The sequence below is a fragment of the Taeniopygia guttata genome, chromosome Z (assembly GCF_048771995.1).
Source record: "Taeniopygia guttata chromosome Z, bTaeGut7.mat, whole genome shotgun sequence".
NCBI lineage: Eukaryota > Metazoa > Chordata > Aves > Passeriformes > Estrildidae > Taeniopygia > Taeniopygia guttata.
Genome location: NC_133063.1, coordinates 69,129,421 through 69,142,935, shown reverse-complemented (window position 1 = coordinate 69,142,935; position 13,515 = coordinate 69,129,421). Strand labels below are relative to the sequence as shown.

At 36.4% G+C, this 13,515-nt stretch overlaps 1 protein-coding gene across 1 annotated transcript in view; it reads left to right on the top strand.

Annotated features, from left to right (window-relative positions):
- The window catches only part of GLIS3 (GLIS family zinc finger 3), a 140,113-nt gene that overhangs the window by 31,876 nt on the left and 94,722 nt on the right, over window positions 1-13,515 (top strand). Inside the window, 1 exon segment of the mRNA XM_041711224.2 lies at window positions 1,945-3,061. Coding sequence (XP_041567158.2) covers window positions 1,945-3,061 — 1,117 coding nt within the window.

Sequence of the window (13,515 nt, the reverse complement as noted above, 5' to 3'; positions counted from 1 at the left end):
CTTACTTATTATATACTTGAAATTCTGGGCCAGCTTTTTATTTCTGTCTTATTATGAGACTTTTAAAAAACAGGTTTTCTTCAGATTCACTGATGGGTATGCCCCTTTGTGTTAGGCATTAGTAACCTTTTGTATGACACTGGTCGTACTATGCATGTGCTTAAAATTCTTGTCAGTACAAAAATAGACTTTTTATTGATGCATGATTTATTTTTCTTTATTTATAAAAGAGAATATAAAAACACACCCCTACCCTCTCCTTATATTTTCTAGGTATGAATTATAGTATAGAGAAATCAAACCTTACTTACTTGTCTTACTGCGTTGAAAACTGTGGATCTGTATTGGGAGTCACAACATACTAGCATGATTTAATCACCCCATAATGAACTGTGCTTTAACAAAGCCCATTGGCAAAAGCCTTAATCAACTTTTTCACAAAAAGTCATCCCTTTAATTGAAATGGCACACAAGACTGACCTGATAGAGCAGTCTCATTTTTCTGATTTCTCCCAGTGCAAAGTGTAGTCAGCATGCTAATTGTGTTTTTGGTCTGCAGTTTGTTTTGCAAGTGCCGTTTAAACCCTGATGTAGTCACGTAAGGTCCATGACAGTACCCTGCCCTGACACTGAATCAGAACAGGATTTCTTATTCTGATACAGCAGAACAGCCGTGCTTTACAAAGCAAGTATCTTGTGTGAAAGGGCATTTAACCATCTCTCCCACCACAGCAAGGCTTGCTGTTTTATTAAGTTACATTTTCCCTGTTTGCAAGCTATCTTACAGATACAGCACCTGCAAACTACTTCCTCTCTCTCTCAGGCTGTGCCAAGTTTCCCCTCCAGTGTCCTTGATCTATCATAGAAATTTTGTGCTTCTTCAAAGCTGTATAATTAAAATAACAAACGCAAGAATTAATTCACCAAACAGAAGATGCAGAAGCTTCTCCGAGACTGTCAGTTTTATCTAGATACTTAACCAGTTCTTCCTATTGTAAGAGCTCTTTAAAAATAGATACTTATATACTCGTTGCACCACTGCCTGGTAGGGAAACCAAATCTATCTGGGTGTGAACAGGAAACAAATAAATAAATTCAGTTGACCTTCAGCCATCATTTACAGCCATGGCTCAGGGCCCTTGAAGCCCCTTTTATTTCCTTTTTATCTCCTTTGTACAAAACAATACTTCCAAGGGCCTATATATAGAGGGTTTTTAAGCTATCCAAAGAATATTTGTGGCATAAAGAAGTTTCATAATATCTCTGTGAAAAATGCTCTATAACAGCAAGATTAAGCTTTCGTTAAAAATTTGGATTGCTGACTTGGAGGCAAATACATCTTCAAATCAAATCTAAAAAACCTCTTCAACCAGTTCTCCTACATTACTCATTTATTTTGTTTGTTTTGTAAAGTTAGATATTATCTGTATATATAATGCTGAAATATAAAACTTCTGTAGGGAAGTATTTGTAGTATTTGTATGTATTACAATTGACAAAGTCATTCAGGTTGATTGAATATTCATTCTCTTTAGATCAGTTTTCTTCCTGTTTTTTCAAATAAAAATTATAGATGACTATAATCATTATCGGTTTCATAGAAGGCAGGAACTCAATGCTCTGGCTTCAGAAGTCCAAACTTATTTACACCACAATTGATGAAATGATGTGCAATCTGCAATTCTGCAGTGGTGGATCAAGAATCTTTACAGTAACTTTTTTTTCAAAATTTTGAAGTTTTTAAGTTGGTTTCTTAAATGACCTTTCTACACGTTTATTACCTTTGTATAACTACTGGTACATTAACTGAGTGTGCTAAACTTGAGCACCTAATATTAGGGAGAGCTTTTCTTGCATGTTGCCTTTCCTTAATTTTAAGTGTGTGTGAAGGCAAAAGATACACTTCCAAATCTAACTGCTTACTTTATCATACCTTTATTTCAGGTCACTCTTGTCATGTGAGACTCAAGCCTCTACAACAATAAGCTTGTCAGAAGGTCACTCTGCTCTGAGTATTGAACAAGAGTGGTCACATAGGTACAGGACATTTTCTTCTGCTCCTCCTGACCATGGTTTACAAAATGGCAGTGAGCTGGGGGACCTAATAAATTGTTTGTCTGAAGCATCTATGTCCAGTAACTCATTGCCATCCTACTTATATGGCATGGAAAATAAGAATTCCCCTTACTCTAGTCCTTGCCAGTCCTCAGTCTGGTGTCAATCAGCCCGCCCCAAAAAGAGAGCACTCTCTGTATCTCCTCTGTCTGACGGCATTGGGATCGAGTTCAATACAATCATTCGTACATCCCCAACTTCTCTGGTGGCCTACATCAACAGCTCCAGGGCATCGCCAGCAAACGTCTCCCCACAGCCTGAGGTCTATGGACATTTTCTGGGAGTGAGAGGAAGCTGTATACCCCAAAACTGCTCTGTTTCAACCGCCCAGAAAGCCTTCCTCATGGCGAATGGCAGTGTCACTATTCCAGGGCATGCTGAGAATGGGACAGGTGAGTATCAGCGGATGCAGCAGCTGGAGCAAACCAGCTTGCAGATGGTTGCCGCAAATAATATGATGATCCAGCAGGGTGTGCTGCCCATGGACAGCCAGGCGATGGACACTCTAAAAAATGAACTGCTGGAAGACTTCTCAGGCCCTATTGTTGACATGCCTCTTTCACCCCTGGTGCTGCCACCACCTCCTCCGCAAGGGCCGCCCCCGCCATACCATGCCCACCAGCACCGGCACCCACACGGCCTCCCCAGCCACATCCCCCCGCTGCAGGTACTGCCTCCTGTCCCGGCTGCCCTACTGGAGGAAGATGGAGAGCTGGATGATTTAAATGGCAAGCATGGCTGTTTCTGGGTTGACTGTGGGAAGCTGTATGACCACCAAGAGGAGCTTGTGCGGCACATAGAGAAGATCCACATAGACCAGAGGAAGGGAGAGGACTTCACCTGCTTCTGGGCAGGGTGCCCTCGAAGGTTCAAGCCATTTAATGCCCGGTACAAACTGCTGATTCATATGAGAGTCCACTCAGGAGAGAAGCCGAACAAATGCACAGTGAGTCTGAGTTCTGTCTTTCTTAACAACTAAAGACTCTCTATTACTTAGGAAAATACCGTGAAGTTGTAATTCTGCCTTTGTTTCTCCATTTATTAATTTTTAAATTAGTCTGTGAGAATGAAGGAATGTTCCATCTTCCCACCTAAACAGAAAGAAAAAGTGTTCTTTAATTTGATACATTCCAACAGAGAGGATTAGACAAGATGTTATGTTTTCTAAATTTATAAACTTTTATTTTAGACTGCAATAAGTGACATGGTAAACCTTCATAACACAAAACTGAGGCACAGCCAGTTCTTAAGTATTTGCATGAAGGATACATGCAGGAAAAGTGCTGCAGAATAAATGTCACAATTTATCCTGGGAGATTCTTGCATCATGTTACACCTTTTTGACTTGAGGAATTTTCAAGACTTTTCATAATGTTACCACAAGAAACTGAGAAAAGCTGGGCATTTTTAAAGGCAGCTGTTTGTACTACTACTAGAAAACCAAACCCACATATCTGTTTCCATTAGTACATTAGGAAATCCTATAATAATTTTTCTTTTCACAGATTCTAGCAGTGAGCATTCAACCCCTGAAGTCATGTTTTTCTAGCAAGAAAAGGTTCTTAGGATCACTGCAAGTCAGTCTAACACATAGGTAGTCGCATGGTTTAATAATCTGGCTGTAGTCACTTTGTGCTTGGTCTCTAGTGCACCGTCTATAATCTCCATAATTCAGATTCTTGAATTGCCTTATATATGGTCTTTATTTTGGACGACAATTAGTTTAACCTTACTAAGTGCTTATTTAGTGTCGTCAGACAGCAACCTCACCAGTGCAGTTTTGAGTCCGCAGCATAAATGATGATGAATATATAATTTCTAGGAATAACCACTGATTAATAAACATATGTTTACACGTGGTGAAATTTAAATTAGTGCTTGGAGTCTATATCAGTGTATTATAGTGTTGAATAGTTTTTTAGCATGATGTAGATGTTTGCTTGTACAGTTAAGAGAAAAAAATATTTTCTTTTGTTTTTTTAAAGGGCCAGTGTCCTGTCCAGGATAGAGTGGATATCTTTCCAGATTTCCATCCTAAATTTAAAGAAACTAGTAGAGACTGTGTTGTGATGAGGCTTTTTATCCTTCCCTTTTGTCACACCAGAGCCTTAATTAAGGTTCTCTGCTTTCTGAATATTTTTTAGAATTCTATTAATATGCTTTTTCTGCTGTCCACATATATTGGATCAGGGTGTACCATTAATTTCAGTTCTTCCTCAAGGATTTCTCATCACCTTTATGGGAAGAGAGAGAATGAGGAAAAAAGAAATTTCTATAAGACAAGAAAGTAATTTTTCAAGGGAAGATCACATGTAATTAAAGATATGGAGACAGACAACAACAGATGAGAAAGGATAGACAACAGGATGAAGAAAGAGGGCAGGAATGTAGAAAGAGCACTGAAAAAGAGTAAATCCAAGAACCCAAGGTCTTTATAGTAGAAGAATTATGATGAAGGATCCTCTAATACAGGGGAAAACATCATGTTGGTAACATACTAAACCCCCTGCCCTCCCTGTTCAGAAAGGGTGCTTACAATGACCTCCTGATTATAAAGCCCCCTTAGCTTTGAAGATCATTCACTGATGATAAATAACGTGTAAGTGGATAAGGTAATTAATATGATAAAGTTTTTGAGATTACTAAGCCAAAACTAAAGTGCACACCAAGTCTTGCTGTGTCACCAAAATATAGGAAGTGTCTAGATCAGCATCTCAAAGAGTGACTGGTTTTTAAACATTAAAGTGTGGCTAATTTTACTGAACTGAAGCAAGCATTGCTGGATAGAACCAAGAAGTTTGTGTATCAGAAGCAGCACCCACATGCTTATCTTTATTTCATGTTGAGAATTGTAATTAAATACAGAAATACTGAGGATGTTATGATAACCCTCATAATGTGGGTGTAAATATGGAATGTATGTCCCCTTTCTTGGGATAAGCAAGCAGAAATGTCATTCTTTAACATGGTTTGAATGAAAGAACTTGATGATTTATTCTTTTACCATTTCATAAATTGTATGAATTTGGAAAAATGTATATGGCTTTCTAATGTCCAGCAGCCATAGTTTCTTGATATGTTTAGAAAATTTACTTCAGTTAAAAATCACTACTTTCTCACCGAGCAGTGAAATTTGTGATCATATCCATTTCATGTAAGGTTTTAAACAGAGATTTTAAGTGAGGTATTTGGGAGAACATTTTGGGAAAGATGATAATGGAGAATGACTTCCAAAGTAACAAAATATTATGCAAAAGAAATCTGAAAAATTTCACTAAACCTTTACGAATTTATGCTTTTAAGTGCAAAATCAAAACAATCCATTTACATTCTTTATTCGTCCATCTAGAGTTTTTCTATAATTAATTTTTTGGTTCTAGGTGTAGTATGCCTGTTTCTCTGAAATTACTGAAACTAATAGTCTCTATATCCACTGTGTTTTGGAGTCTAGTAAGAGGAAGTCCAGTAGACCAAGCAGGAAAAGGGAAGGCAAAAAATGCCAAGTATATTATTATTATTATTATTATTATTATTATTATTATTATTATGCCAAGTCTATGATATGAATGAACCAGATTTACTGTAGGGAATATAGCAGAAGTAGTAAGTCATTCGGAGGAACTATCTTAGTGTAATCATCCTGTAAATAAAGGCAGATGGTTACACCGGTCATCATACTGCCATCACACACTAATCCTCATGTAAGCATTGAATGTGCTGATGGTTCCCAGCAGATTGCAAGACACAATCTTCTCATTGAGCATAATTTGCAATGAGAATATTCTTGTCATGCCAGCATTTTTACTTGTCAGTGTTGTTTATCTCTGTACTGCTGCTTATTGAAGGTGTATTGTTACACATTGTGCTGTGTATCCCTATGGACTGCTGTAATATATGTGAGCTTTACATCAGCAATATTGATGAGATTTCAGTAATTTGTAACAATAATAGAGATAATGTGAAATTAGACACATAACTTCATAAGCTGAACTTTGTAACATAATTTTATTCTTCACGATTATTATTTTTGTGATGATGAAATCATCTCAGAAGAGACTTGCAGAACAGCTAGGAATTCCATACTTGATATGCTTATCATTAAAACCAGAACCATGCTCATAGTTAAAATCAGAGTCAAGTGACCTCAGCATTTGTTTTGCCACATCTGAGCTAGTATCTATTAACAAAACTATGTAACAAAAGTTTAGGGCAATAAACTGAAGCTGAGAGCACTATTTTACTCTTTAGTTCCTGCTCGTTCTGGATGAGCTGTCTTCTTTGATTCTGGAAGATAAAAGTGTTGAAGGGTGAATAGTAATCAAATATCAGCACATAAAAACATGTGACAATCAGGATAATCAGATCCAAACTTAAGGGATTTGTTTGGAATAGCAATTCTTTAAATTATTGTTAAAATGCATTGGCCTCCATTACTATTCCTTAAACATCTTTCATATTCTGTTCTAACTTACATCACCTGGGAAGCATTCTTCCTTTTCAGTGACCGGTTTAGTGACTAAAAAAATTATTCATGAGATGAATAATTTATTTAGTGCCTGTTCTTAAACTTCTTCATATTAATTAGATAGATATAGCATGTTCTAAATGTGTTGCATTCATCTATTAATCTATGCATTAGCTTGTACTTTGTTGGAATAAGTCAAAAAAGAAAAAATATGAGTAAAAATTCATATTGAAATGCAAGTAATAAGTACAACAGTGGTTGAGATATAACCTGTAACTTTTGACAGCAGTTATTTCACAATGGCATTTGAGGCTTCCACAGATTTCATTTGGATTAGAAAAAGGCTAGAAACAGTAGCTGTTGCAACCTCAGAGTAGCAATTGGCAAATGCTGACCTTTGTTCTCTTTGTCTCTAACTGTGAGCTTATTTTCTACTCAGGTTCCCTTCTTTAATAGTGAACATTTTTGCTTTTCAAATTCAGCTTCAATAAGAGGTATTTAATTAGCCTTATTGTCCTGCTATGCAAACATTAAGCTTAACACATTTTTTCTGGTGTAAGCAGCAACAGCATGATGCTAGAGATAAATTCCAAGCTCACACTTCACAACTTTATTCAGATGCACTAAAAATTCTTTCCCTTTTGAAGCTGAGTTCAGTCCTGTTTCTTTCTGTAAACTCTGAGTGATGCTTCCACCCAATGGCTTTTGTGTTGATGGTACTACATGACCGCGTCTTTTTTAGTGCAGCGATTTGACATGATACCAACTAATAAAATTGCTACTATTCCTGTCAGATTTGAAGCAACATCCATTTAACATCTGCTAAATACCTGAAATTATCCCACAAAACATGTAAAATGGAATGTATGTGAAAAAGAGAACATTAAACTTAAAATACTTTTTTAATGCTTTTTTGGGGGGGACATAAGCAAACTTCCTTGGGTGAGTACGAGTACTTGGATGGATGTGTGTATGTGTGCTGTTTGAAGAACATGTCCTTGGAAAATGGCGTTCAAGTAGGAATTTTGATTAAAACTAGAAATGCATTCTGTAAAAATGATTGGGACTTTTCTTCTGTCTGGGCTTTAGAATTGTGTCTTATATATGGCATGTGCAAATATTTTGTTTACAGTATATGCTATGTTTCTTAATAAGACCATATCACATCCTGTATTGCACTAAAATCTTGATAAAATAGAAACTATTAAAAAATTTTAATTTGTTGTTCCTTATATGCTTGCAGAAGACCTTTCCACTATGCTAAAGTAGTGTTTGAGCACTTTGTCTTAATGTCACAAGAATGATAATTCTGTTGTTGAGTCAAGTTGCTGAAAATTAGAAAGAGCTAAATTTACACTTGTCTGTTGCTGATTCTTTCACTAGCTCAGTAAACAAACAGAAACAAAACTACCACAGGAAAAGCAGAAACATATGATTAATTAAACTATATCATGGTGTATGGATACAGAAGGTTGGGCTTTAGCTGACTGTTATAAAGCTAAGCCTCCCTAGCTCTCACAAGTTTGTGCAATATTAGTAATCTTCTGGTCGTGGTTATGGTGTCTTATTTGTTTAAAGAAAAAGTGAATTATGAATTCTGGGTGTGCCTCGCCATGCAGCTCAAGATCATGTATCACATCAGATAGCATCTAGTCCAGACTAATGAATTTTGCCTCTCAGCAATTGTACTAATGGTCTTTCAACATTATCCTTTCAGTATGAAATATATACTATGTTCATAGTTCAAAATGCAATGATAGGTGCTTTTTCTTTGGCTGCTGAAGATGCACAACTTGCGCTTGTGTTCAGTGAGGACAAGAGGGCCTCTGGTACCCAGGGTACTGGCCCTCAATAGCAGAACATCTCTAAGCAATGAAAAATTGCAGAGCAATATCCTTGTTACATGTAAATGATGACAGTGAAAAATGGTAGCTAGAGAGCCGGGTTTCAGAATAGAATGTTTATGAAACATCTAACTTCTGTTTTATTTCTAACTAGTAATTTGATTTTGGTACTAAGTATTTGAATCAGCTTTTTTTTTTTCCTTTTGACTTATATAATTGAAAAATTTAAAATAGAATTTCAATGAAATTTTAAAGACAGGCATATTTTTAGTTTCATTGTAATCCAGAACAAGAATATGAAGTATCCCAAAATAAAAATGAGCATTCCTAATTGCACAAACACTTATGTTTGTATGGAAAGGTTTCTAGTATATTACCTCTCTGTGTTTGTTGATAGGCACAAAAACCATATTTTATTTTTTTTATTTCCCTGTATCATAATTTTAATGAAATATATTTTAGATATTTTTCATTGCTATACAAATCTATAAATAAATTGTAACTTAAAAAATGAAGAAATCTAAAATTGCATCTACTTGAAGTATGGAATCCTCAAACATACTTTACATCTACCAGAATTTCAGCTGCAAGAAATTTGAAGGGAATTCTGGTGTTGGGTTTTTGGTTGGCTGGATTTGGGTTCACAGTTTGAGGTTTTGTTTGTTTTTTAAGCATAGGTTTTAAACTAGGAAATTACTTCAGTTCAAAGCTGAGAGGATGGGGGGAAGGGGGTTAATGTTACTGTTGATGGTTTGGAGCAAGTTTGTGTGAAGATTGGATTACTCTCCAAGTCATGAAATCATTATAGATAACTTCTGGTCTTTTCTGCTAATTTTCTTTTGCCTTTTCATCATCCCTGTTTGGTTGGTGATTGGACCTCTATCAGGAACAGTCAGTAAACTTTGAAACTTTCCATTTAGTAATAGAAAAGGCTAGCAATATCTGACAGGAAAACAGAAAATGCAAGTTATGATACAGGTACAATAGAAACAGACAGGGACCTTTCCCATAAAACATGATTCTGTTTTAAAGAAGGGAAGAGAGAAGTAGAGGGAACTAGTTAATAGATTGTGCCATCCACAGTTTCCATGTTACTCCTTCAGAAAGGAAATACAATTTTACTTAAAAATAAACACACTGTCGGCTTTATTCAGGTGATTGACACTGATTTCCTAAGGATTAGGGTTTTAATTAATGCTTCTGGTCTTCTGTGGAAAACTTCCCAGACATCTAAATCTTATGCTATATTTGTGAACATAGGCTTTAAATACCAGTGTTGAGCATTAAGCTGCATAGAACAATCTTTGGATTATTTGTACCGAGTAGTTAGGAAATGGAAACATGTCAAATAGATTTTTGCACTAAATATGTTTAGTGCACTACATATGTTGAAAGCCAAACGCAAATGTATTTGTACATTTGTACATCCTGAGATATTCTTTGATGTTTTTTTTTCATTATTCTGATTTAGTGTAAGATACTGTAACTGACTTAAGGCTTAAAGGACTCAAGGGAAGGGACAGGTTCTGTTTTAATGGATAAGTTGCAAAGCAATAGTCTTGTAGACTTCAGCAAGATTTGTCTAGGCAGAATCATGCTCAATCCAGTGCTTCCATTGATTTCTATGGCACATCTGGAATCACAGAGCCATTTTGGTTGGCCTTTAAGATCAGAGTTCAGCTGTTTACCCAGCTGTTTCTGTCATAGAAACATGGTTGCTGCTCATCTTGGGTTAACAGGGCTTGAATAACTATTGAGCAAACCTTTCCGAACAGGGAGCATGGAAACAGGGTGGTCTTTTTAGAGCTAGTCGCTCTGAAGGTTCAGTCTGTGTCTGTGTAAAGTGTTAGGCTACATAAGAAAAGCAAATTCAGAAAGGATCCAGTGAGAATGCTGTTGTGTCTAGAACAGTAAGGATCTGTTAAATGCATCAAGGTTTGCTAAATATTGTTATAGCCACCTGGTGATTGTTTTCTGATACCACTTTTATCCACTCAGAATGCTTATTTTTCCTGTCAATTAGTCTTTCAATTTAGGGTTGATGTTTTCTTACCATTGTTTTTATGGCTATACAGCAACTATATTCCATGAGTATTCACCTCTTGAGAATTAACACTCATAATTACGAAGTTAAAGGTCACAAATGAATCATTTTAGAGAAATGTCACTGTGGTAAGAATTTTCTTTATGAGTTGTTCTTCATGAAATGTTGAAATGTAATCTTACTCAGCTGTCCATGAAACAGTGTGCTTGATACATAGAATAATTATAAATAATTTTCCACTATCTTTTTTTTCTCTTTTTGAATGCTTTCTGTTGGTCATCAACTGGCACAAACTCGGGTCAAAATCACAGTATGCCTTTAAGTGTATTCTTGGTACAATTCTATAAATATGTTAAAACAAAATTAAATTTATTTTACTCTTTTACTATTAAATATTTGTAGAATTGCCTCCAAGGTTAATCAGATATTGACATCAAGCAATGCCACTTTTCTTCAAGGTCTGCTGTACTGTCAATGAATGTCTTTTCCTAATAACATTCATATTTCCGTTTTAAGAAGTTGCAGCTATGCAAACAAACTTATCTCGGCCAACAATAAAAAAATAATAGATTTTAATGAGGAATTGTCACATAACAGAGAAAGACAAGGCTGCTTTTGTTCTATGAAAAGCCTGCTTTGCCTGCTTGCAAAAATGCATAGATTTCTTTCCAATGGCTTTATATAATTGGTATGACAAAGGTCCAGTCCTGTGATCCCTAAAGTTTCCAAGTGATTCAGACATACTTGTCCAACTTTGGTTTATGTATTTGATGGTAATTTGTTACAGAAGTTGGTAGGTGGCATGGATATGAGGTATGCTTTGTTTGTTTAAAGGAGTGGGATAAGCATAAACTGAATTAGAGAATATTTATGTTGAGACTGCTGAAATTATTGAGTCCGCATTTTAAAAAATGAGCCACTGTTGAGAAACAAGGCTGTTCAGCTCCGACTGTGTCACAAGGACTCTTGAGTTTTGAATGACTGGATAAATGTGGCCTGAATCCATTATGTAAATTAACAATGTGAGCTGCTAAGTTGTGGCACTGATTTTATGCCTGCACCAGTGAAGCAGGTCCAGTATCACGTAAGTTGTCAAAGAGACATATAGGTTCAGCAAATACTGTAGGAATCATTATAATTGATAGCCCTGTGAGCACGGTGACTGAAAATATGCAATATCTTCCCAGCCAAACTCAGTCTGTTAAAGTTAGTTAAATGAATCTCTGTGAAGCCTGTGTTGTGGCATTTCAGTGAATTTGTTGACCTGCTTTAATTGTGAGAGTATTTGGCCTCAAATTAAAAGCAAGCTGTTTGAAGGATTGTTGACCTGCTTTAATTGTGAGAAGGTTCTCAAAAGTCTGTCAAGCATATTTGAGAGGGATGACATTTTCTCCAAAGACAGACGTTTGCTAGCTCTAGTTCTGATTGTTACAGTAGCTGAAGGGCCACTGAACACAACACTAACCTTGAATACTAAGTTTGAATCATCATGGATTTTGAAAAGTGGTGATGGACTCTTTGGACACTCATCTCCCATCATCCTCTATCTACAGTGAAAACTTTTAGATAATATTTGTAAGGCCTAGAAGACAGCAGAAATAAACTTATCATAGCAGGTTCTGTTTACTAACTTCAGTTCTTATACTTCTGTCATCATAATGGAGGTACTTCATTTTTTTTCCTTTAGGAAAGGAGAGATGGGTCGCTGAATCCATCAACATGGCTTTTGCAGCTGAATTATGGTTAAAATGTTAACATTGTGCTATTTCATATTGTATTTTGCTGGTGTGACAGATCCTCTGTTACCGTCAGGCAAAAATGGTGTCAGCAAGGAAATTGTACACCTGGACACTCTTTGAACCTAAGGGAGATAGAGAAGGCGAAAGTGACCTGAATAAGGAGATTTCTAGGTTACTTATGTGGAGGAGGACAGTGATCATCCAGCCCTTGAAGACTTACATGGCTGTGAAATTCTGATACAATTTTATGTCTAAGATGTTATGAGTATTTAAAGAGGAAAAAAAGATAGAAATGAACTGCTTTGGTAAGGATAAATAACTATGAAAACTTGTTGCAATAAAACCACAATCTTTATAAAGGAAGGAGAGTAGACAAAATTGTGCTCTATTTATATTCCTAGTAGATAAAAAAATCTAGTAGGTTATCCATCTCTCAGGCACTACCTTGAGATAATATTCCTTTCTTTAATAGCGTGTATGGGATATAACTGAGAAGCATGAGGCCTTTAGTAGCTCAGAGAATGCAAAACAAGCTTGCAGCAGGGTAAGGTAGCTTTATATTCCTTTCAGAGGTAAGGGTGGAGTCACGTCTCAGGTATGAAGACACCTAGGGGTGTAGGGAGGTTGAACATTTTTGCAACAGACTGCTCATGGCAGAGGCTGGAAACATGCTGTGGTGCGTCCTCTTAGATAACCTGCTGCTTGCATGTGGCATTTCTTGCTGCTGCTGCTTGTTTCTCCAAAGGATGAGATAGAAGGACAGAGTTAGTAATTTAACTTTGGCATGCTGTCACAAGGAAGAGGAGAAAATTAGGCCACCAGGCTTTACCTCATGTGTGATGAAGACAAAACACAAATCTGAGGCATTTTTGTTTTATGCATACTAGAAATGTGCATTATTTTTCTCAATTTTTAACCTGTACAGACAGCATTCAGTCCCTTTTGTACTAGTTGCAAAGATTCCTCAGTCCTTGTGCAATTCTGTGTAGAGGAAGCAGACCACAACACTAATCCTGGATATGTGGTATTTGGGTCTATTCTGGCATGTATCCAGCAAGCTCTGAGTTTAGGCAGTCAGCTCACTTCTGTCTCTTTAAGACTGATAGGTACAATGTTAGTGATCCTGACAGCCTCTCTCAGTGTACTGATAAGCCATCAAAACAACAATATCATCTCCAAAATGGTGGAGGAAATCAAAACACCATTATTTTGTTTTAGAGTGACTCTAGGGAAGACACAAGAACTATTCTGTTGATGTTTTAGAATCTGAGTCATTGCTGGTGGGTTTGGTAAATATACCTTACAATG